This window comes from Colletotrichum phormii (genome assembly GCF_030913505.1).
Source record: "Colletotrichum phormii strain CBS 102054 chromosome Unknown BDP81scaffold_7, whole genome shotgun sequence".
In the NCBI taxonomy this organism is placed as follows: Eukaryota; Fungi; Ascomycota; class Sordariomycetes; order Glomerellales; family Glomerellaceae; genus Colletotrichum; species Colletotrichum phormii.
This window is the reverse complement of record NW_026851449.1, coordinates 135,452-159,763: the sequence shown is the minus strand read 5'-3', so window position 1 is coordinate 159,763 and position 24,312 is coordinate 135,452. Positions and strand designations below refer to the sequence as shown.

General features: G+C 50.8%; 5 protein-coding genes across 5 annotated transcripts; 1 reads left to right on the top strand and 4 right to left on the bottom strand.

Annotated features, from left to right (window-relative positions):
• Nucleotides 1-9: 9 nt before the first annotated feature.
• Nucleotides 10-1,305, bottom strand: BDP81DRAFT_371295 (uncharacterized protein; the record flags this gene model as incomplete). The annotated part of the gene is made up of 5 exons (XM_060586626.1): nucleotides 10-209; nucleotides 356-395; nucleotides 453-521; nucleotides 582-1,187; nucleotides 1,240-1,305. 5 exons carry the CDS (start codon nucleotides 1,303-1,305, stop codon nucleotides 10-12), a joined length of 981 nt encoding a protein of 326 aa, XP_060446649.1.
• Nucleotides 1,306-2,300: 995 nt separating this feature from the next.
• Nucleotides 2,301-3,162, bottom strand: BDP81DRAFT_392665 (uncharacterized protein; the record flags this gene model as incomplete). Its single annotated transcript, XM_060587741.1, has 2 exons — nucleotides 2,301-2,506; nucleotides 2,565-3,162. 2 exons carry the CDS (start codon nucleotides 3,160-3,162, stop codon nucleotides 2,301-2,303), a joined length of 804 nt encoding a protein of 267 aa, XP_060446648.1.
• Nucleotides 3,163-5,417: 2,255 nt separating this feature from the next.
• BDP81DRAFT_515603 (uncharacterized protein) lies at nucleotides 5,418-14,891 on the top strand (the record flags this gene model as incomplete). Its single annotated transcript, XM_060595858.1, has 3 exons — nucleotides 5,418-5,721; nucleotides 5,749-13,581; nucleotides 13,642-14,891. The coding sequence occupies 3 exons, from the start codon at nucleotides 5,418-5,420 to the stop codon at nucleotides 14,889-14,891; spliced, it is 9,387 nt and encodes a 3,128-aa protein (XP_060446647.1).
• Nucleotides 14,892-15,327: 436 nt separating this feature from the next.
• Nucleotides 15,328-16,330, bottom strand: BDP81DRAFT_316131 (nucleoside-diphosphate-sugar epimerase family protein; the record flags this gene model as incomplete). The annotated part of the gene is made up of 2 exons (XM_060584146.1): nucleotides 15,328-15,993; nucleotides 16,049-16,330. 2 exons carry the CDS (start codon nucleotides 16,328-16,330, stop codon nucleotides 15,328-15,330), a joined length of 948 nt encoding a protein of 315 aa, XP_060446646.1.
• An 861-nt stretch (nucleotides 16,331-17,191) lies between these two features.
• On the bottom strand, nucleotides 17,192-18,697 carry BDP81DRAFT_316648 (uncharacterized protein; the record flags this gene model as incomplete). The annotated part of the gene is made up of 1 exon (XM_060584187.1): nucleotides 17,192-18,697. A coding segment is annotated over one exon (1,506 nt), but the record flags the coding sequence as incomplete, so codon positions are not given.
• Between the last annotated feature and the right edge of the window lie 5,615 nt (nucleotides 18,698-24,312).

The following is a 24,312-nucleotide window of genomic DNA, read 5'->3' as shown; positions in this document are numbered from 1 at the left end:
CAACTCCCCTCATTGATAAGACAAGGTTTCCCTCTCACACCAGTTCCAAAACTTCTTTCCCAGGAACTTCTTCCCGCTTGATCCCGGCTTCATTCTCTCCGCAATGTCTTCCAGGATACACCCGAATCTTCCCCACGGGATAATGTACGAACCAGACTTCTCTACAGAGACATCTGGTGAACAAGCTGCAAAGAGCTCGCTGTAAGCGCCTGTGGAGGCAATACTACTGTATTGGATCTGATGATGATGATGATGATGGGAAAAGCTGAGGGCTGGCTGGGCTGGATATCTGGGCAAGGTGTAGGTGGGGCAGCTCCGAGATGTGAAGGAGCTGCCTCACGTGACCCACCTGCACCTGCCACAGCGCCGTATTTAGGCCCTTTGAAAACGACACCCTTGGACCCGATTAGCTTTGTGACGAAAACCACAATGTCAGATATTTTTGGACATACCATTACGACACTCATTGCTGCTGGAGCATGTCTCTGCAACTCTGTCTTGACTATTCCTGGATTCACGCTCTGTTCAAGTCAGCCATCGCTGGCCGTGATCGAGTGAGAGGAGTTGAGAACCAAGCTTACCGCAGAGATGATGCCATCTTTTTTCACTCGCCTTGCAAACTCATCCGCAAGAAAAACGCAGCCGACTTTGCCCTGCATGTAATCGCTCATAGAATCACCAGACAGCTTCGGCGCACCCTTGGCGTCATCCCAGATTACACCACCTTTGGGTGCTCCAAGCGATATCATACTCGCGACCCAGATTACTCTCACGCGTCCTCTTGGCATCCCTTCAAGCCGAGCGGTAGCCTGTAATCTCTCCTCCAGGCACTGTGTTAGGAGAAACGGGCCAAGCGCGTTTGTGCCGATCTGTAACTCGTGGCCCTGGGCAGTTTTGCTGCCTTGAGGCGGCATCATGACGCCGGCGTTGTGTACCAGTACATCTAGTCTTGTCTCTTTGGCAAGGAAAGTTTCGACTGCTGGCTTGATTGTTTTCAGATCTGCGAGGTCGAGGATGAGTGGCTCGAGTCGGCCATTGCTTGATGGGTATATGGTCTTGATGGTCTTGGTTGCCGTGGCTATCTTCTCGCTTGAACGTGTTGCGATATATATAGTCGCGTTGGCTGCGTAAAGGATCTTGCAGAGTTCTAATCCGATGCCGGATGCCCCGCCTGTGATGATAAAGACCTTCGTCTTGTTAACTTTCGATGTTGAAGATATTTGGGAAAGCAGGGCATACTCTGCCTGCTTGGTTCGACAGGTTCTGTTCTGTGAAAGTCGGTTTTGGTGGGAAAAGCTGGTTCATGTTGCGGTTCAACATTATGGATTGCGGACGACGCGATAGAATGGGGATCAAACCTGGTTGCTCTGATATGATGCGGGAGGTTGAATCAGGTTGTTGGTTGAGTTTTCCGATGCTGTGATGTTGAACCGTATTGCCCCTAACTCACGAAAAGCAGAAGATTGAATCTATATAATGACCCGGTCTCTCCCATCGCTGCGCCGGGCGACTTATGTTTCTACTAAGTCTGCCCTCTCGCAAGTCTGGAATAGCGTCTTGAAAAACACAGCCCCAACTTTCAGGCATGACCGCGCAAGGATTTGCGTTGCCTGAAGCCACAAAGCAGGCTCCGGCTGAGCGATCGGGCCAAAGTCTTGGCTGATGCCAGCAGCGGGTCGGGAATGGGCAACTTATTTGGGCCGGTGCAGACCAAAGCCGACCCGGATCGGGATAATGACACAAAAGTTGCCTTGTAAATCCGAGACCATCGGGTCCGGCCCGGCGCCCCACATTGCAGAGCCCCGAAGGATTCGGAAGCATTCAATTTTGACTGTGCTCTGGTACTCACGACTACCAGCGGCGTGGAACATCTGAAATGTGGACCTTCGAGTTGCTTGTCTGTAACAAAGAGGACAGAATCAATCAACGGCTAGCTTTAATTCTCGGGGGCCTCTTTGTGGTAGACATTTACCTACGGGTCAAGCGGAAAGCCGTGAGGCCTCAAAATAATTGGTGCTACCCCGACAAAGTTGAATTTTCTGGATCGCAAAATCGCTTAATGAAGATAGAAGACGATTATTATGGTGTGAATTCTAAAAGCAAGAGAAACATTGCGATCGGCCCTTTCTCAAAAGTAGTCCCCAAACCCTCCAGATTCCCCACTGCAGACTAATTCACAAACGGAATGCTGCCAAGGTAGGAGAAGAGAAACCAACTCCTCTTTGATGGGAAATAGGAAAAAGCAAACGAATCTTCCGGGGCAACATGAGAAAGCGCCCAAGCGAGATTCCACGCTTTTCCTAAAGATCGGCACAGAGCTTCACGCTTGTCAACAGCTCATTCGCGTTGTCGGGCGTCTTGTCGATCACGTAGGGAAGTTGGGCTGCGACGTCCGTGGAGTTTGAGGGCCATCGTACAATAGTACGAGCCTCGGGAAGGCTCGCTTCGTCACGGCCTCCCAAGTTGTTCTTGAGGGAGTACAACAGCTCGTACCTATTCCAGTAGACTATGAGGTGGGTATTGACTAACTAGACAAATTCGGCGGAGTTCGTCACGGTCCCAACCTTTTGCGCATTCTTCCATGGCAAAGCTAGGATAGTAGCCATGCGTCCACTCAAACTTGATGTCGGAGGTGAAGTTTGCACCTCTAGCGTCGCACAAGCTGAAACCCAGGTCTTCGGTTGCCCAGTTGATGTCGGCCTTGATAAAGACGTCGGCGCCGCGGGAACGCGGTCCATGGGGACGTGAAGCAGGCGCGGGGACACTCGAGTCATCGGCCTTTCGCTTCTTGGAAGGCTCGACATCCTCTCTCAGGATCCCAATTTTGAATATGCTATCCGTTGTCTTTCTGGCGACGAGACGTGCAGGTTGCGGTGGAGAGCTGTCTGTGTCCCAGGTGGAAAATACCAGCCCCCACAGCTTGGCTCTCGCAGTCTCTCTCGCTTCCGCCGTATCGAGCTTGCCCAAATGGTTACACTCGTAGAATCTTGCCATCCACCGGTCAGGTATTTCCTTTTCGGACGCTGTCAGGTCGTTGTATTTTCTCAGCGGCCAGCCGGCGGCTCGTCGCTTGTCGCAAGCGGCAATATATGACCGCCCTTCCTCGAGGATTTCCCGCAGATTCAGACGAGAGTTAGAACTCGAGGGTCTGGCGCGTGCCATGGTGGTTTGGTTGTGCGTGTGGCTCCACGGAAGGCGTCGTGGTAGGCGGAAAGGTGAGATGGTGAGTGTGTAAAGTTGTGAAGAAGGCGGAGAGTCCGAAGGTTAAATATCGATTGGTTCGCGTCGTGCTGCTGCTGATGAGATGTCCTGGTATGATGAAAAAGCCGTCAAAGTTGTGACGGCGATGGTTGGGGGAGTGAAAGTTGGAGTGATTTATTGTGAGTTGAAGTGAGAAGAAAAGTATTTGCGGGTGGTTTGTGAATGAAATAAGAATAGGTGAGAGAGCAGGCGAGAGGGAAGGTGAGAGGGAAGTCGTAGAGGGAAAGAAGCGAAAGGGCGACTAAAATTCTTTGTCGCCAGGTGAGCAGATGAAGTTGAGGCCATGTGGTCTCACGGTCTCTACTCAGGATGCTAAGAGGAAAGCAAATATCTCGATTGAGCCCTCTATAGTTGCTCCGTAAGACGCGCGTATCCGAACCCGTGATTGGACTTGGGCGTGTACGAGTTTCTGCACATTACATAGTCTTCTCGGATTGAGTCATATTCAACCGACCTGAATGGAATAAACACATGTTCTTCGTGACCTTGAAGATTCTTCGGCCAATACCAGCTGCTGAAGGCGATCTCGTACAATAAGGAAAGAGCTTCGGTAAACACGCGGGTACTTTACCACGCTCTCCCAGCTCCGAACATAAACATAAAGCCGGCTAGGCATACCGGCCCTGGTCTCACGTCTCATGAATATCCTTACTTACGGCCTTGAATACACATAGCATTGTAGTGACAAATGTATCGCGGCCAGGAATACTTGAGTGCCCCTGACTGTGAGGCAATAACTGTCCCCTAGACTCATGCCTGCTCTGCATGGTCACTATATCCGAGATCCCTCTAGGATCATTTCGTACATGGCTTGTACCACACTGCGTTATAGTACATCTTCCACTTAACTCCCGGATTTCGAATCATCCATTTCTACATACTAGCTGCTCTCCTTGAATTAGGAAGGAAACAGCAGCTCAAGTGACCCTCAGAGTCGATGTTGATCAAGTTCACCAAGCTGTGTCAGGGAAGATGCATTCGTTTGAATTACCACAATCACAATGGTGAGTTTTCGGTTGCGGCGTAGGGCTGTCCTCGCCATGACTATGTTTCATCTTCTTGTGATAGAATGTCGGCTGTTGACATCATATCATGGACATGTATGTTTTCCACTTGCTTATCGGGTCTGTCTTCTGGTGTATAACGCCGGATCCAGTAGGGTACCTTATCTTGACCCAACAAAATTTCGGTTTACTTCAGATGCAGGAGGCCAAAGTCCTAGAAAATCAAAAACAGCCTCTTGTTTCAAGCTTGGTGTCGCGAGCTTCAATAAGATGATGACACGAGAGACGAGAATCTCAAGTAACGGTAAGTGGGTAGTCGAGGCCTACTACGGTGTGAGGATGTGTCGGCGTGTTCCGGACTTTGCGGCTTTCGGGAAATGGGCGAGAGTGCTGGGCATGTGAACGGGAAGCACTAGTTTTGGACTAAGTTTGCGGCGCGACCAATCGAGTCTGCATGTGCTACTTTATTGACCTTTGACCAGGAGGGCCTCCAGCGTTAAGTGCTACGTTTTCCAAACATCCTCTTCGGCCTGAACCGGCCGAGGATGCTCTAGACTGCCCTTGAAGCCTGCCCAGACTCGTCATCTCTCGGACATCATCCGTGAAAGAAGACCGTTATCAGTCTTTTGCCGTTGTTCTTCTTCCAGAAATCATCAACAGCATATCGGAACCTGTTCGCCAAGCCGCGAGCTTGTTTCCCCAACAGTTCAGTCTATTCATTTGAACTCTATTTCATCCCATGACAAACAACATTGTCACCTGAGGGAGAGTTTCTACGTAGGCCAAAGGCTGTCTGATGAAATTGCTAGGAAGCCCGGCTTTTGATCCTAGGGCATGGTGCACTGAAGAACTCCTACGCAGAATTACAGTTGAGGCCTACGGAAATGCCAATGTGTGTTCACAGGGGAGATCTCCGAGTATCATTCCCAACAGCAATAGCAGACTTTGACTCCGAGGAGGTAAAGTGTAAGTCATGTGTATAACAGAAGAAAGTGGTACGGGGGGTTTTAATAAAGCGAGACATCCCTCAACTACCACTCAGGCCATCCCAAAATCTGCTGAATCAATCTTATCTACTATCTACAAATCTTGGACTCAATATTATTAGTTACACAAGACCAATAATTATCTTAAGTTCGAAAAACCAACAAAATGGCAGAGCAGAAAAGTCTCTATGTCTATCATCATGTCTTCTTGCCGCCTCAATTGCCCCAATCAGATGACTTCAGCCCGCGAAATGAAAGCGCCTTACTCGAGGTCGTCCAAGATTCTGTTGTCGAGTTTCGAAAGTACGTTCCCGAGAGTCAAGCAAGCTCTGTGGAGATTGCCATCGGCTTGATGCAGGCCATGGTTCGTCTTCATCAGACCCTGGAAGATACTGTCGCCGTCGATGAGTCAGAGCTGCTCAAAATTCTGGAGAATCCCGTGAACAAAGGTTTGCAAATGCCACTGAACCGTGATAACAAAGCTGATGGCTCATAAGGGCCTATCGGGGGTGTCGTTTCTTTCAACATCAGAGCCCAAAATGCTGGAGTTCTTATTACGAGGGACCATGAAGCAATCAATGTGGAGGCGTTTGAATTGTCTCCGACCAACGAATCAGTCATGGCTACGAAAGGTCGTCTTCGCAGAAGCTTCCCCGGAGTCGGAATCTCTATCCCTCTCAAACGTTTCGTTGAACCAGGATTCCAAGAGGTTTTAGCTGCGACCCTGGCCAAGATGAGTTCCCAGGCAATCGCCGGGACCCAACCACGCGCTAAGAAAGCGGGCCGATTCCTCGACGAAAGTCGTGATACTGCCAGCCCCGAGATGATCACAGAGTTCATCTATTCCTATCTTCTTGCCAACGGAGAGGCTCTTGCCACAACACGAATCCTGAAAAACACTCGGGAGGAGGTCAATTGGAGCAGTGCTTTGCTTCCGTGGCACCGTTCTTCAACCTGGCTGCTCATACGTGTGAGCTTGCAACTACTTTTTACCCGGATGGTCGCAGAGACCGCTTCGCACCGTGGCCTATACAAAACGTTCATGGTCTTCGTGATGGCGAGAGTGCTTGATCACGCTCTGAACATCGGATTGCCGTCTGACATCTTGCTTTCCATGGTCTCGAAACTGTCAAAAAGAATCCTCAAACTTCAGTCTAAGCCCGCCCCGGCTGCAATCGACTTTGTGAAGGGAAAGATGTGCCTCGCGAACAAGTTCATTTCAGACCGGTGGACTCTTACCCAGCAGCAGAATTCTCCTACCCTCGGCCCCAAGTTAGATCTTCTGCGGATGTTGGACTTCAATCAAGACTCCATCATCCGTCTTGAAGAGCTTGACTCGTTTTTGAGGACTCTTCGCAATCGCAAGAACTCAGCCACTTACCATGAATTCACACCCTCCTGGCTACTAGTCAGCTACCGTCCCTCTGAGTTGCAGCGGGAAATACGAACCCCCGACACGGAACACCTCCATCTTCACTTGATTTGCTTCGAAGGTTGGGTTGAGGCACATCTACAGTCGTGGCTTCAGAAACAACTCACAATCGGATCGCACAGCACATGCTCAACGCTTCGCCATGCCATGGAAAGCTATCATAGCACTGCTAGCTCATTCTATGCCGAGAACCCCGAGACGACATCTATCATGCTTTTGACAATCTTGGAGCTCTGGGTCGCTTGTGACAAAGCCGCAGTACATTTCTGCCCGCTTCTCGCAGCGTTTGACCATGAGATTCCTCGAGGACCGTTTCAGAACCTCCTTCTTCCTACCCATGATCAAATGGACAGGCTTCGAAACGCTGAGTTGTACTTGAAACGACGACGCCGCAACTCGTCCGGCCCACCCATCTACCACGAATGCAGAAGCTCGGCCTGTTTCGCAGTGCGATTCTTTGATGATTCAGATTTGCACCAACAGCTCAAGAGATCCATCGAAGAAAAGGCTACCCGAGATCGAGAAGCCAAGAAAAAGGAATTACAAAAGCTGAAGAGCCAATATGAGTCGCTGATGCAACGGCATCGGAATAGTTCTTGCGAGTATTACCAAAAGCTTTCATGTCGGAACTACACATATGTAGACGTTCACAGCCGGTCTTGCTCGCGATGTTCTTACAAACAGCAAGCTGACAGACTGAGGATCGATGTTCACGAGTGGCCACTTCCTAGGCATATCTCTGCAGCAAAGTCTACAGTCTTTGAGCTTTCGGTTCCGGAATCATTCGGATACTGGAGAGAGGCTAGCATGTTCGTGCTGTTCAAAGTTCTCAAGGTACACGCGAAAACATCAGAGCAGCCTCGTGCTGACTTTCACTTGAGAAAATATCAAGCTCTTTTGAGATTCTACAGCCAAAACATCGATTCACAGCATATCGGCCTGCTGTCCCAAGATAAGCCTCATATGTCAACTCATCGGAGAAAAGTCTCTGTGGGGACGGCGACTGAGGCCAGTATCCTACTCGACAACGCGCTGAATTTCGCTTATTTCGACGACAGAAGAGGCTGCTTCATTTCCTCCTTTGAATCATCCGATGTGGTATCTCAGCAATGCACATATCGCTTGCCAAAGCTCTCCAAACCTTTGCAACAATTTCTCTTCCGCCCATCGTCAAGCCCAAGCGGCCCGACGCCCAACACCGTGGTCGCAACGCTGCAGAACTGTCCCGAAGGGATGACACTCGAAGAATACAAGGATCTTGCTTCAATTCCCATTGGTCACAACCTCCAGTGGATGAACATCCTTCGTCAACTCTTTGCGTCAACTGTGGACTTCAAAAAGAGGGAAACAGGGCTTATAATTCAACAGTGCATCTATCAAGCTGGCCCGGAAGGCGATAATGCACTAAGAAGCTCTCATGCCATCTGCGGAAATGATTCGTTTCCTATCATGATGTTAGAGGGCGTTTCAGAGGCAATGCAGCGTTTCAAAGAAAACTGGCAATCATCAACAGCATTGTCATCATTCACAGCAATATCTCGTCGTATGATTTCACTGTCCCAGTGTACGGCGATACAACAGAAGGGTCTTGCATGCTTGACAGAAGCGAGAGACACTACATTCGCATGGGCGAAAAACCTCAAGACCATGAGTCAGAATGTTCCTGACGACAAGGAACGACTCAAACTTCAACGGAGATCGCTGGAGGTTGCGTTAATATGCGCAGACTCATTCAACGTCGACGAAAAATTTCAACGGGCGATCTTCTCGACGACTGAAAGCGCCTCGGTCTATTTCCAGTGTTGTTTCGCCATACAAGAGGGCTCACAGACACTCCTCGATTCTTCTGATGAACTAGTCCGGTATCTTTACTACCGTTGGCAACGAACCTCCTACTTGCATTGGGGCTACTTGGCGAAGATGATCCTCGTTCACAATAGCTTCGCACTCGACGATGCTATTTCTGCAACATGGTCTGCTTACGAGCCCAGTCACAAGTGGACAACTCTCTCTGAAACACACAGCTGTTGGTTGGCGAGCACCACCACTTCACAATCTGGTCAAATGGCAATCAGCTACAACCTGATTACTGGAGAGCTTTTGGTGAATGGTGTTCCACTTGATCATCTTCCTGGGAGATACCTGAGCCACCTTTCCTACCAGGGACTATTCGGAAAGATGTCTCTAGAGATCATGCCAACATCAATCCAAGGGATGCAGTACTCGGCGAAGAGGCAGTATGCAGGCCATGTCATACACCTAGGCACCAGTCAAGATCTCGGTCACGGAGAGCTTGACGTCTTGGTTCAAGCCTATCACAACCAGAATCGTTACGACTTAATTCCAAGACGTCTTCTTACGGGGAAGTTTCCAACCAAGTTTGTCAACGATTATGTTCATTGGTACGACTACAACAGGAACTGCGTAGAGTTCTGCGACAAACAGGTACCATGGAAACATGATCGGTCACACTGGAGACTTATACCAGCCCCTTGGAATAGATGGACGCTTGTGAGAGATGGTACAGCTCTGATAGATGTCAACAGTCGATCCGCCAAGGCGATATCCTCGATTCTTCGCCCTCTCGAAGACCAGTACTCGATTCATATCATTCACAACGAGACGGACGGGTCGTTGTTTGTGGACCTCGCCAAAGCTAGGCTCGAGTTTACGTACCAATCTAAGGAGACATCGTTAATGTCAAGACAATATCGAGGGATGTCCGTGGACGCAAATCAATCCATCGGTACTTTAGTGGGTCTGAAGGATAAGCTCATCCTACGTATCGATCAGCCTTGCCATGCTGCCATTACTCCTGGTCGCAAGGTACTCATTCTTGAGGGATGTGTATCCCATATGAAGCATGGAGAGCATGTCAAGGTCTGCATCGAGAAAGGCAGAGCAGCAGGTGTGCACCAATACGACGTGGACGCGAGACTAGGAAGACTTGTCCTCAATGGCAACCTGCAAAGCAAGCTCTTCCTTTGCTATCTTCACGCCTTGACATCATTTGGGATACCGGACCCTTTGACAGGCAAAACCGGCACTGAGGAAGCTCTCAGCATTCTCGATTCAGCGTCCGTCAGGTCTTTTGACGTCCTTACTCGCGAGAATGTGGCTTTGCTTGGACTACTCGCAGAGCTGACACCGAGTAGAGCCTACTATCCTACAAATGAACGCGTCATGCAGACTGTGGGATGGTCGCCGCAACTGAGCTTTCTCTCCCAGCATGGGTTATTCCACGACTCTGTACAATCCATTCTTCAACAGGCAGAGAAACTACGGTTCTTTCATCCTCAATTATATTTCAGACCCCCACCACTAGACCACGCAAATCACTTTCTCCTTGATCGTGACAACCTTCGCTCGTCAACTTTTCGAGTTTCTGGTTTTGGTGCTGAGCGTCAGTGTCAAGAGCATGATGACACACATTATGCGGCCAGAGATCGACGCAGCTCAGATCGACGAACTTGGGCATTCATGGTAGCCAACTTATTATCCCGCCGGACCCCGTGTCTTGTTGATTTTTTACCTCACGGACTGAAAGGCTGCTTGTGGAACTTTCTGCGGAGTCACAGTTCAGTCCTTGGTAGCGCTCAAGCTCTCTCAATTAAGGAGATAGCCTATAACCCCGAACTTCTGTCCAAGACATCTCAATTCATCACGCGCAACTTCCTGACGATGCAGAGGTCTTTGAGGGGGGATGTCAACAAATATCGCCTGATGATATGGCTAGCGATGGTGGCATACTTCAATAGAGCAGACATAACCATCATTCAGACCTTAGCCTCATTCCACTCGACAAGCAAACTTTCGGAGATGGTGTCACCGGCGGCAGATCAATTTGATCTGTCTGAGGGGAAGAGTTTTGTCGCCTCGAAGATTCGAAGTTGCCTAACAAGTAATCTCGTCCCGCTCTCTCAATGCCCCGAAGCCAGGATGACGCAAAACGAATCAGGACTGGAGTCATCTTGGGAATTTAGGCGACGACAGGAAGAACAATACGATCGAAAAACGATGGAGTCAGTCACGGTTTTGACGAAGATACTTGAAGCACAGTGGCCTTGCAGTGTTCCTGTGATACCACGGCATCATCCAGATAGGACAAGTTGGAATACATATGTACGCATGGATGCAGCCCTGCCTGCCATTACAGCGTTGTTCAAGAGTTGGCACGACAACCTCCAGTTTTATGCCCATCTTGGCGCTATTGCTAGCCACCTACCAACCGAAGTCAACACTGTGCCTCCCATGGAGTCTCGACTATCAACCCCCGATTTGCCATCAGCGATATCGTCTCAAAAGCAGCGATACCTGGGCGAAGACGACTTTTTCCGAGAAACGATACCGCATTTCGTCAGTGAGAGCGTCTCTGTCTTGGACTACGATTCTATCTGCCAGCGCCCGAAAAATGCAGGTGGAAGTGTAAAGAACTTCAAGCTACCGAACCTGCTCTCCAGACTCGGGAACAGGCAACTTGGCCAGTACGAAAGACAACATGTCAATGGACTGAAGACAAGTCTCGAGGCTCTACAGCATCACGAGTCGACCGAGGTGTTCCTCAAGCCCTGTTACGACGAGGCGACTCTTGCTTTGCTGGATTACTTGCAAAACTGCAAGAAGACCGTCCAGAAACTTCACAGTCTCATCATGATGGCGTTGTTTGGTCAGAATGGCGGTAACTGTGTCGCGAACATCCATGACATTTATCAACGGCCAAGATTTTCTCCCTTTTTACTTCTGAGAAGACTCAATCACTTACATCGAGATCTCACTCCAATTATTTGGAGGAAGTACCTTGTTCAGTATGGGATTGCTGTCACACAACTTCAGCGAGCCGAGCGCATGCTGGCCTCGTCAGGAGATGCCATCGCATTGACAAACGAGCTACGGAATTCTGGACACAGGAACTGGTCCCCAAATGACCACCCCGATACCCTGTTGTTGGAGATTGAGAGCGGAATGATGGTTCGAGATGTCCAGGAACGAATTGCTGGGCAGATGAGAGATCCACCAGCTGAGCAGAGTGCTGTCATGCAATTGAACATGGGGGAAGGGAAGTCTTCGGTGATTCTCCCTATGGTCGCCGCCGCTACCGCCAACGGATCACAGATGGTGAGAGCCATTGTAGCGAAGGCTCAGTCGAAACAGATGGAGCAAATGTTGGATGCAACGCTCGGGGGTGGTCTGATTCAACGACCAGTCTTCCGCATGCCGTTTTCGAGGGCGCTCCAAATCGGTCTATCTGAAGCCGAAACTATTCACACACTCTTCAAAGAGTGCATGGAGTCCAAAGGCGTCCTTCTCATCCAGCCTGAACACATTCTATCTTTCAAGCTCATGGGATTTGAAACCGCCATCGCAGACAAGGCCAAAATCAGTCAGTCACTAATCAGGTCTCAACAATTTCTCGACGAATTCTCCCGCAACATTGTGGATGAGAGCGACGAGAACTTCAATGTCAAATTCGAACTCGTCTACACGATGGGATCTCAGCAGCCAGTAGAGCACAGTCCAGATCGATGGGTGTGCATTCACGAAGTTCTTGGGGTGATGAGAAGATTCCTCCCAGCGGCCCAGGAGGCTGATTCTACTTCGATCGAAGTGTCTAGTCGCCACAAAGGATGCTTCCCTCGAACACGCATTTTGCGGGAAAGCGCCAAGGATCATCTGCTCAGTCTGATCGCGCGTCATATCAGTGAGGCTGGCTTGGCTGGTCTTCCAATAGGTACCCCTCAGGCACGTTCACTACAGCAAGCTGTCTACACATACATCACCAAGTTCAACCTGACGCCGGCGGAAGCGTCGGAGGTTGAGTCATCCACGATTTGGTCGCCAGCTACCAAGAATACCCTTCTTTTACTGAGAGGGCTCATCGCCTGCCAGATCTTTAGCTTTGTATTTTGCCAAAAGCGATGGCGGGTGGATTACGGTTTGGACTATACGCGTGAGCCAGGCACAAGACTCGCAGTGCCATACAAGGCCAAAGACAACCCAAGCGCTCGATCTGAATTCAGCCACCCAGACGTTATCATCACGCTCACATCGCTCAGCTACTACTACGGCGGATTGAAGGATGCGCAAATTCATCAGACTTTCGAGCATCTCCTGCACTCGGATCAGGCGGACATGGAATACTGTGTCTGGGTGGAGGATAGCGACCAATTGCCGACATCATTTCATCAACTATCGGGCATTAATCTCGACGACGGTCAATGTGTCAGGCAGATTTTCCCTTGCATTCGCTACGCAAAGGGGACGATTGATTACTTCCTGCAGCATATTGTCTTTCCTAAGGAGGTGAGAGCATTCCCTTACAAGCTTTCAGCGTCAGGGTGGGACATTGGCAAGGAGACGGCGAATCCGACCACAGGCTTTAGTGGAACGAACGACTCTTGTGCTTTCCTTCCACTGAGCGTCAGGCAACTTGATCTCCCCGATCAAAAGCATACCAACGCTCTAGTACTGGAATACCTTCTCCAGGACGAAAATTCTGTGGCGTTGATGCCATCCACGAAAGAAGCATCAAAGACAGATGCCGAGACCCTTTTAGAAATGGTCGTCAAGCTGGATCCTCCGGCACGAGTTATTCTTGACGTCGGTGCTCAGATCTTAGAACTTGACAACGTTGGGGTCGCAGAACGATGGCTCGAGATGACGGTCGACAACGACAAAACACAGGCTGTGATTTTCTGCGACGAGGATGATCATATTCGTGTTGTAGACCGCAAAGGAAGAATAGAAAGCTTCCAGACCTCGCCTTTTGCAACTCAGACCGACGTTTGCCTAGTATTTCTCGATGAAGCTCACACCAGAGGCACGGATCTGAAGCTTCCGGAAAGCTATCGAGCAGCGGTGACATTGGGAGCTAATCTGACGAAGGATAGATTGGTTCAAGGTAAGCGTTCCTGAACAATTCCATATTTTGTAGATGTTTGCTAAGATCAAGTGGGATCAGCATGTATGCGTATGAGGAAGTTGGGCAAAGGCCAGTCTGTGGTATTTTGCGTCCCCGACGAGATCAACCAGAAGATCTCCTCTGCTTTTGATCTCAGAGACAATGATTTGGCGGTAGATCATATCTTAGAGTGGTCAATTATGGATACATTCAAAGACTTACGCCGTGGGATATGGCTGTGGGCGAACCAAGGCCGCCGCTATCAAAACCAGAAACTTCTCTGGGAGGAAGTAATGACAGACGACTCACCAATCATCAGCAAGGTTCATGCGGAAAGATTTCTAGAAGAAGAAGCGCAGACACTAGAAACACGATACAAGCCTACTTTCCAGCTCGCATCAGAGGGGACACACGCGAACGACCAAGGTAGCGTTGACGCCATTACCGAAAGATTGCTCCAACTTGGAGGCGTCAATCCGGAGTCTACCACATTTCGAGAAGAACAAGAGAGAGAGCTGTCGCCAGAAGTGGAGCAGGAAAGGGAGGTTCAGAGACCGCCCGCAGCAAAGCCTGCACGACACGCCATACACCCCGACGTCCGCGCATTCATCTCCGATGGCGTGGTTGAGAGAGGATCAGAGGCATTTCTGCCGGCCTTCAAGTCGTTCGGGGAGACCAGTGCTGCGAAGCAGTACGATGTCAGCAGGATCCCGCGGGGCCTTTTGGTCACTGAGGACTTTGCCCGGACTATCGTCCCTCTAGGCAATGGTTATAATTCAGATCTCTTCCAGAGGTCAGTTCAATGGATTCTGACTAGTGCGTCGAAGACGGGAAAAGTTACGGTCGCGGCAATAATCAGTCCACACGAGGCCCAAGAGCTTTTGCCAGAAATCGAGAGATCCAGCTTCGTATCCATTCATATTTACGCCCCACGGCCCAATCTTGGTTTCCGGCCTTTGGATGGATTGGATCTTTACGTGACTCCGGGACGATCGGTCCCCCGGACTATGTGTCAACGACTGGTTACAGAGCTAAACCTTTTTTCCGGTCAACTTTACATCAAGTCGATAGACGATTATCTTGACTTGCGAAGATTCCTTACTTTAGACTCGGAGGGCACACAGATAGGTGCCACAGCCGATTTCGGTGTTGATTCAGACGAAATCATGAACCGAGGATCCCTCATTCAGTTCTTCAAAACGATATTGATGAAAATTCGCAGGAATTGTGAGTCGATAGACAAAACTCATGTCGGAAAAATACTAAACCAGCGAGCCTTGGATGCTTCGGATCTAGAAAAGGAGAGATGAACGCAAGCGTAAGATCACAAGAGGAATTGGAGAGAAGGGGGCGACATGGTTTACCTACTACTACTGGCATAAGGGTATGGGATAAATAGTACAAGATTGTTTTAAATGAAATATCTGCCCCAAATATTCATGTTGCACTACTTCCAAAATTTGGGACGCAATCAAGTCAAATATGTCACTGCACTGAAGGCTGACCTGGTTAACCTCGACTCAAATACGCAACCTTGAGCATTAGTTCACAGCATTCAAAGAGATGAACTTTCTCGTATGAAAGAAATCAAATAAAGCGCTTTTCTTTCAAATCTATGAAATCGATAATTTTAACGTAGACCAAACCTCATCGCTCTCGCTATAGTCCATTAGATTGATGCAAATCCTCTATTGCCGGTTTTGTCTTCCCGAGTCTCATTACATCCAACCCCTGCCCAGCTCTGAATCAGATACGCTTTTCATCCTGATCATATTCTTCCTCCATCCAAGTACCAAAGTCCAACATATTAGGGTCCTCTCGCTTCACGGCCGCGATATCGACCCCAAATCCATCAGTGTAAAACCACCTGTACATAGCGCCAAACTCGGGGATCATCCAGTGCAAGAATCTGACCAGAAACTGGAACGTCTCTGGAATTTCCGTTCCCTTCTTAGACTTGAAGATGGTACTGGCAGCCTCCAGTGTAAGCTCGTCGCCAGCCAATGGAATCTGCCTGCCAGCGAACTCTTGGGGGCGAAGGAAAGCCCTTGCGGCGGCTCTTCCCACATCCTTAACGGACACCAACTGTAGAGGCTTCTCCTTGACGGCAACTCTCCATGATGTACCCATGATCTTGATACCCATTCCCGGCTCCATATTCTCCATGAAAGCTACGGGTCGAAGGATGGTCCAGTCCATCTTGCCGCGTGCATTGTCGACTAAGTGATGCTCGGTGCGATATTTACTGACGAAGTGAGTTACACTAGGAACGTAGTTGTCGTATGAGCCGTCGCCGCCTCGGTCGATGGAGCTGTAGATGAAGAATTTGACATTATTGGATAGAGCCGCATCGACTAGCGCCTTGCCTTGGGCTTCTTCGAGTTTTGCTGACGCACCCTTGCCAATGGCCGTCTGAATGTCCGTTAGCATCACAATCTGACTAGCCCAGGGTTTCCATAATACGTACTTGTACACTAAATACACCCCAAAGATCAGTGTTCGAAGAGTTCAGAACTGCTTTGGCGTCGGAAAAGATGGCAGGAACGTCGTTGAGATCGCCCTGAATGACGATGACTCCACGCGATACTAAGCTTTTGGCTTTGGAAGACGCAACATTGCGAGTAACGGCGATGAGTTTGTAGGCGCTGCCGCTCTCTGACTCCAGAAGTGCATCAATGACGGCGCCGCCTTGCTTACCGGTTGCACCTGTGACGAGGATCGCCCGACTTGATTGAGAATCGCTAGACATGGCTAGGGAGATGAAATATGGATTGTGTTGTTTGAGACTTGATGATTTTGCTTGTATGGATAAGATTACTAGTGTAAAATTGCAGCGGTGTTAATCCGTAGCGTGTCGTCTGGTATCAGAGTAGCTGGTTGATGATTTCAAAAAGAGTTTGAGATCAAATCAGTGAGCTCATCTTCCTTATATCTCCAGACCATCACGCATGAGAGCCAAGCTCCATTCTCCCCAAAAGACCAGATCATTGCTCAAGCTCGCTCCTTCGCTTCTCGCGACACCTCAATCGCCGGACTTCTTCATGATTGCTCATCAATCTTATCTCGTGGTGGTTGCAAGCGAAAGGATCCTACCCCTGGCCAAGCATAAAGTAGTAAGGCGACAGGTCTCGCGCGCCGCGCAAAACGGACAAAAGCGCGTTTCGGCATGCTTCCTGTCAGCTTAGAAATCAGCACACAATGCTGTTATTCTAATTATTGGCTAATTACACGATAGGGAGAATGACGCTGACTGCTGATGTGGCATTTCAGGGTGTCAAAGATTCGTCAGCTGCATGGGAGACATGAGTCTTACCGCATGCAGACACAGTGGCTGCGAATAGTGCATCAGTCGACTGTCAAAAGAGTAGCTTATATCGACGTGCATGTAGCTAGTTGTCCTACCTCAGTTTGAGTGCGATTGCTTGTCACAACCACCTACAAGAGCTATCACGTGTGACTGCTAACCGGGACGGATCAAGGACATGTTCGTGATCACTTTCGCAAAGGACTTGACATTAGATTTGTTGTTTGACCATATCATTTTGACGGGTTATCATTTGCAAAATCAATAAGCTCAATTTAAACATGAAATACCATCGTGAATGAAGAATCAGAAAAGACCCCCAGAAGTCTCCGTCCCAAACAGATTCACCCGCATCCCACCAGCCTTGGGAGCAGAACACTCTGTCCCATTCACACAGACATTGAAGCCGCAACAGTTGTCAACCAGACATACTCCACCTCCAGCACACGGAGATGTAGAGTTGCACTGATCATACCCAACGCATCTCCCCGTCCGGAACCCAATACCGCCACCCTCCAAAGTCTTACCGCAAAGGCAATCGGAGTTAGGAATCGAGGCCTCGGGCGGGTAGAATCGTTCTCCATCTTGGACGACGCACGCATTTGCATTCGGGCAGCATGCAAGGGCTGTGGGATCCGTGACGTTGCGCTCATATTCTGAGCCCGTGGAAGGCAGACTTGTAACGTTTGCGAGTGAGATGGGCGTTGTAGAGGTTCCAGCCGTGAATGTGAGGTTCAACGTCTCAGTTGAGATGAGGGAGCGGCAGACTTCCGTCTTGATCGTAGTAACCCCGTATCCCTCGACGATATCACCTAGCCCCGACCCAGAGCCCGAAGTCGAGTTCTTGAAGGTCGCGGCCGAGAAGTCATAGAGATTCATAAAGCTGTCAATAACTGACAGGATTCCTCGACCGGCATCAGAGCCAAGTTGTAGCCCAGCGTCAATGAAGGGTTGCAGGAGCTCGTCGACGTTGATGACGCTGCCAAGTTGTTGGAAGAGCAGACTCCAGACTGACGTGAGTGATGGGCAACTTCCCACCAGAGAACCCTGCGTCAAGTGATCCAGAGTCTGTTGAACTGATGTCTCGCATTCCATAGAATCACTGCCACTACCAGGGAATGCACAATTAGCGACGAAGTCTCCCGTCGTACCTGGGAGGACGATGCATTGAGTGCCGCCCAGGGCTACTGAGACTGGTAGATCGGCGCGGACAGGGTTGCCGCACTGGTCTTTGAGATGGAGGGTCACGTCGAATGCGTCTTGCGCCATCTCGGCCAAGGTCCCCTTGAAGACGGGGAGACGACCTGAATTTGTGCCGTTGACTGGGATGTCGGTGGTATTTGTGCAAGTAGAGTTTGTCAAGGTGTTGAGTTGCTGGAAGAAACCAGATATGAAAACGTCAATCTTGGGTGAACAATTTGCGGAGGCGAAGTGCAGGCCCTCGCTGTCGATGGATAGCACATTGCCGGCTTTGTCAACGATTCCCAGCTTTGACGGATCGGAGACGTCGACGAGAACTGGGTTGGTGGCGTTGTCTATCAGACGGAGGTATTGAACGGAGTGTGTACTCTCATTGAGGTAGAACGCTTCAATATATGGAGGCGTACGATCGGTGACGTTTAGGAGAGATTCGTGGAGGGAAGGTGTTGGGATGGGAAGTGCATAGCATGATGTCGCGTTTTGAGCTACAACGACAGAGATTCCCGTGAAAGCTGAGTCGTAGCTTGAGGTCGAGGTTACTGAGATACTTGTCGGCGCAGATGAAGTAGCAGTGGCGGATGAAGACCCTTCCGCTGTCGGGTTGGTTCCATTGAGTGTGCTCACGAACGTGGCGCCGCCAGTCAAGCTGACGGCTGTCGGTGTTCCCAAACTCGAAGAGCCCTGCGACAGGGTACCGAAGATGGTCGAACCACCGATTACTGTCCAAGTGGAAGCCACACCATCAATTACACTAGTGAAGACCGTGGGTGTAGGTGTTGCAACAGGAGGTCCGGCGGTGGCGTTCGAGCTACCGAAGATGGTTGAGCCTCCAATCACCGTCCAAGACGAGGCAATGCCTCCAATTACACTCGTGATGACTGTGGCACCGGGTGGAAGACTGGGTGAAGTGGACGTCGGGGTTGGAACCGGGCTAATGGTCGAGCCTCCGATTACTGTCCACGAAGAAGCAACGCCTTCGATGATACTCGTCACGACGGTCGCGCCAGGTGGCAGATCAGATGGAGTAGACGTCGGACTTGGCACCTGACTGACTGTTGAGCCTCCAATTACGGTCCATGAAGAAGCGATACCTCCAATTATGCTCGTGATGACGACCGCGCCACCAGTTGTGGTCGGTGTAGCAGTTGGGACCGTGGCATTTGTCGGGTCCAAGATAGTCGAGCCTCCAATGATGACCCAGGTTGACCCAGCCCCTCCAACTACGCTCGTAATCACAGTGGCGACTTCAGACACCGTTGAAGTCGGTGGTGTCTCGCTGGGGTTTGCGGAGAAAGTGGAACCCCCGATCATAGTCCATGACGAAGCAACGCCATTGATAATGCTCGTGATGACTGAGGGGGTAGCACTTGGAGTCGGTGAACCAACAAGTGTTGAACCTCCGATGACGGTCCAGGTTGAGCCAATCCCACCAACAACGCTAGTGATGACGCTGAATGCGCCAGTCTCTGTTGCAGATTGAATTTGGGAAGGTGTTGGGACTGTACTCCCATTTGACGGGAATCCGATAGTCGAGCCTCCGATCACTGTCCAGGTAGAGGCAACTCCACTAATGACAGTCGTGATGATGCTAACCCCAGCAGTCTCAGAAGGCCCCGGCGACGATGTGGGCGTAGTTGAGTTTGGAGAGCCGACAAGAGTTGAGCCGCCTATCACGGTCCATGTTGAAGCTTCCCCGTTGATGATGCTCGTGAAAACAGTGAAGGATCCCGATGTGGTTTCGGAGGGAACTTGAGTAGATGTGCTGCTGTTGGCGAAAGGACCGCCACTTGTGCTTCTGCCGAGGGTTACAACCCAAGTCGATGCCCCACCGCCAATATCACTCGTAATAGTGGTGATTGCCGGCGGCAGAATTGGCGTGGCGGTTGATTCCTGGCCGCTAGAAGCAATCGTTGAGCTAGACACCCAAGGTAGACTCCACGAAGAGGCTCCGTCAGGCAGCGTGTTCGTGAGACTGCTAATCAAAGACGACTCAACAGGAGCTCCAGTGATAGTCGTGGTGACTCCGTTGATGACGGACGTGATTCTCCCCATGGGCGGAGTAGAGCTCGGCTCAGATTCACCTCCAGAAACCGTCTTGACTGTCGTGTAATTCCCGTTGATGATCGTAGTCACCCTCGGCACCGCCGCCGACCCAACCGTCGTCCCAGGCTGCGTAGGCAAGCCAACAGTAGAATTCCCAATCAACGTCACCGTCGATACGAACCCAGACGCAGTCCCACTAGCTTCACCAGTAATAGTCTTCGTCGTGGGAGGCGGGCCGGGACGACCACCGCTGTCGCCATCGCTTACTGACGAAAGACTCTGCGCGTTGGTTGGGTTTGGGATCTCGGAGCTGTATATGTAGATTGTGCTGACTTGCGTCTCCGTGACTTGGACTGTGGCGGTGACCTCTCCCCAGCCGCAGGTTGAGGCTCTTTCGGATGGGAGGGCTGGGCCGGGGAATGAGTAAGAGTAGCCGCCATCGAATGTTGCGTAGGCTGTTGGATTGCTTTGGGTATCCGAGAGCGTTGTTGAAGCTGCGTCAGTTGCTCCCGGGTCGTCAGTTTCAGTCGAGTAGTCGGCGGCCGGTGTTACGGTCGCATTTGCATGGCATGGCGCTCGCGGTGTTGGGTCGGGACTTAGAAGACAAGAACACTGTAGCTTGTTAATACCCAATCCATCACGTTTATGAGGTATGTATGGGTAAAGTGCAACTTACGGCTGATGATACTGAGAGCGCAGGATAACTCGTCGGAATAGCATCAGGTAGACTGAGACTGGCAGTAGCCTCGCCAGAGTCTAGGAGCATGGAGCAGTACATCGTTCCGTTATGCCGCTCCATGGCGCGGAGGAGGTTATCGCCGTGGCATCCGTCCGCTGTAACCAGCGCCGCACTCCCTGCGAGAAGAATGAGAGTTGAGAGAAACATGATATTAGATGATCCTGAGCTAAAGGCCAAAAAAACAGAGAGCAAATCGAGAATGGTCAGATTGGAAATGGGAAGAGAGAGCGATTGAGCGAGTGTTGACGACGGAGGCTGTCGATCTTCGTCGGCCTGGTCCCGTTGAGGTTTCTCGTTACCAATATCACTGTATTTCTACCGTCTTGAGACCTTTATACATAAGTAGTGACTTGACCCACGATATCCTCACGTGTCGCAAGGTGAATATCCTGTGCCGAATCTCCGAAGTAGACCACAACGCCGAGACAAGCTCCAGCTTCAAGCCATTCATCCTACCTAATCCCCAGTCCACTGCCTCGGTGAAAAATTGGAAGACACCATCGCGACACCAAGTCACAAGCCCTGAGCGAAGCAATATGTCTGTGATGCCATCGCTTCTCAGATATCGACGACAGAATCAGAATCGTGCCACTCGCTAGGTACCGTCCGACATCGGGCCCAGCGAATCCGCGATACACAACGTTCCCCTCGTGCCCCCAGCTGCATGCGCGTCCAAGACCGACGCGGTCCGCCATCAAGATCATGCAGGTACCAAGGTGATAGCGCCGAGCTGCACAACGGCTCGTATTCAATCGCATGTATGTCTCCGATAGACTTCAATCTTCGGTGTACACTGTCCCCATCTCTATTGCCAGGAGGATTGGCACTAGACGGGCTGATGAACGACCCTCGTTTCAGCCACCCTCATGACCGATAACAAACCCATGATCCCGTCTCGCGAGAGTCAACGACACGTTCTCCTGGCGTGGGTACCGCTCGCCAATCGGATATTGATGATTCACATCTTGTTATCAAACAGAAATTGGACCAAAACCTTGTGCCATCTCCCAGAATGAGAGAGAAGAGTAGATGGGGGGACAAGATCATGCACTTCAGGTTAAACAACACGACCCAAGAAGCGAAAGGCAACACAAACTAAAGGCAGCGGGGTTCACCCGCAGCAGTCACAGACAGAAACGATATATTAGAACTCGCTCAGGTCTGACAAGACGCGTAGAACAAAGCCAGAAAAGCCTCCAATTTTCTTTTCAATCATTACATCCATGATGCGCCTCCCCTCGTACAGTCATTATACCGATGACACACGAAGAACCGACCCAGGGCCCACCCACGGGGCGACGATATTAACAGGCATGATCAACACAAAACGCGCGCAAAATAGCAATGAACCCATCATTCGTAAGACTCTCCTCTCTCCCCCCCTTCCGACGTCTCCTCATCGCGCCATGGTCGTCTGTTGCGTGGCTTGCTGAACCTGGCCCTGACCCTGCACGCGAGTCCGCACGATGTAGTCCTGGTTCTCGATCGTCACGCTCTTCGTCATGTGGTTCACCTTGTAAACACCAACAAGACGGGCAGCCAGCTCGAACATGTTGTTTCGGAGCGAAATGACAATGAACTGGGCGTTCTTCGTGCGCTCCTTGATGTAGTTGGCAACGATTGAGACCTGGGAGTGACAAAGTTAGCAGGGATGAAGAGCGACAGGAACCAATGGCGAAGGGGTGAACTTACGTTTCTGAAATCCAAGGCAGCATCAATCTCGTCCATGACGTACAGAGGCGTCGGCTTGTAGTGATGCAGAGCAAAGACAAGCGCCAAACTGCTGAGCGTCTTCTCACCACCAGACAAGTTGCTGATGTTCTTCCATGACTTCTTCGGAGGCATGACGCTGAAGAGGATACCTTCGCTGAACGGGTCGAGGGAGTCGACCAACTCAAGCTCGGCGTTACCACCCATGGTAATCATTTGGTACATCTCCTTGAGGCGGAGAGAGATTGTGCTAAAGCCCTCCATGAAGCCTTCCAGACGCAAGCGGCGAAGCTCATCGCAGCGCTTCTTGGCAGTGTCGCGCTGGCTGACGGCAGTCTGAAGGTCGGATGAGCGGGCGGCGTGCTCCTCAACACGGCGGCGGTATTCGGCGAGAACACCGAGATCGACGTTGACGTTTTGTGTCTTCTCTTCAAGGGCGGCAATTTCTCCCTTGAGCTTCTCCTTGCTCATATCCGCCAGTTCATCTGGGGTGTAGACAGGCAGCTCGAGTGCTTGGCTGCTTGGCTGAGATGGCAGCTGGGACTCGTCAGACTCTGCGTCCTCTTCCTCGTCCTCGGCTTCGGCAGGTGGCTGGGAGTCCTCGCCAGTGACAGCATCCTGGGTAACTGTCTTGTCACCATCGGTTTCTGCGTCGGCCTCTCCCTCGGCAGCTGCCGGTGCAGGGGTGGCCTTGGGGGCAGGGTTGGAGGGTCCGGTCAGGTCGTCTACGTTTTGAAGCACCAGCTTAGACAGCTTGTCGTTCCAGTACATGAGTCTCTTCTGGTTCTCAGTCAGGACCTTCTGGTTTTCCTCAAGCTTGTTGCGCATCTCGATCTCGCTGGCCCGAGTAGCATTCAACTCCGAAGTCTTTTCATCGAGCTCGGCCTTGAGGGATGTCAGCTCTCGTTTCTTAGCTGCTAAACCCTCCTCGGCCTCTTCGACTTGGCCTTGAAGAGACTCAGCCTTCTCGCCTTGGTTCTCGATCTCGTGCTCGAGCTTCTCAAGATCGCGGATCGCAACCTCAATGTCCTTGGTGGCCTTGGTGTGATCCCTCTCAAGCTTAGTCTTTTGCTTCTCGGCCTTGACTTTGCGGACTTCAGCGTTGGAAGTCTCCTCGTTTTGAGAGACAATCTCTTCCTTGAGAGAGTCGACGTTGGCCTTTTGCAGGCGAAGCTTCTCACCACCAACCTGCATAATCTTGTCTTGCAGAGCCTTGATCTCTTCCTCAACTCCAGATGTCTCGTCGTGGAGCTTCTCGACCTCCTTGTTGAGCTTGGCAATCTCCTTGCGAAGAGCCGCGATGCGGTTGTTGTCCGAAGCGGAGGGTTGGTGCTCTTTGCTCAGCTCCTTGATGCGACGATGGGCATCGGCCAGGTTCCTTGCCGCGCTCTCGATTTCAAGGGTGATCTTCTGCATCTTAGTGTCGAGCATAGGAATCTGATCGTTGAGTTCGCGGAGTCTTGTCTCAAGCTCGCGCTGCTGCTCTTGGAAGTCTTGGAACTTCTCCTCGAGAACATCGCGGTCTTCCTCGAGCTTCGAGACCTGCTCCTTGGACGTCTCAGCGACAAGCTTCGAAGACATCAGACCTCGCTTGACAGTCGTGCCACCACCAGACATAGTACCAGACTTGTCGATCAGCTCGCCGGCCAAAGTAACCACGCGCCACCTCCTAGCGCCGTAGGCAATTCTGTTGGCCTGGGCCAGGTCGTTGGCCACAAGGGTATCCTGAAGGGCG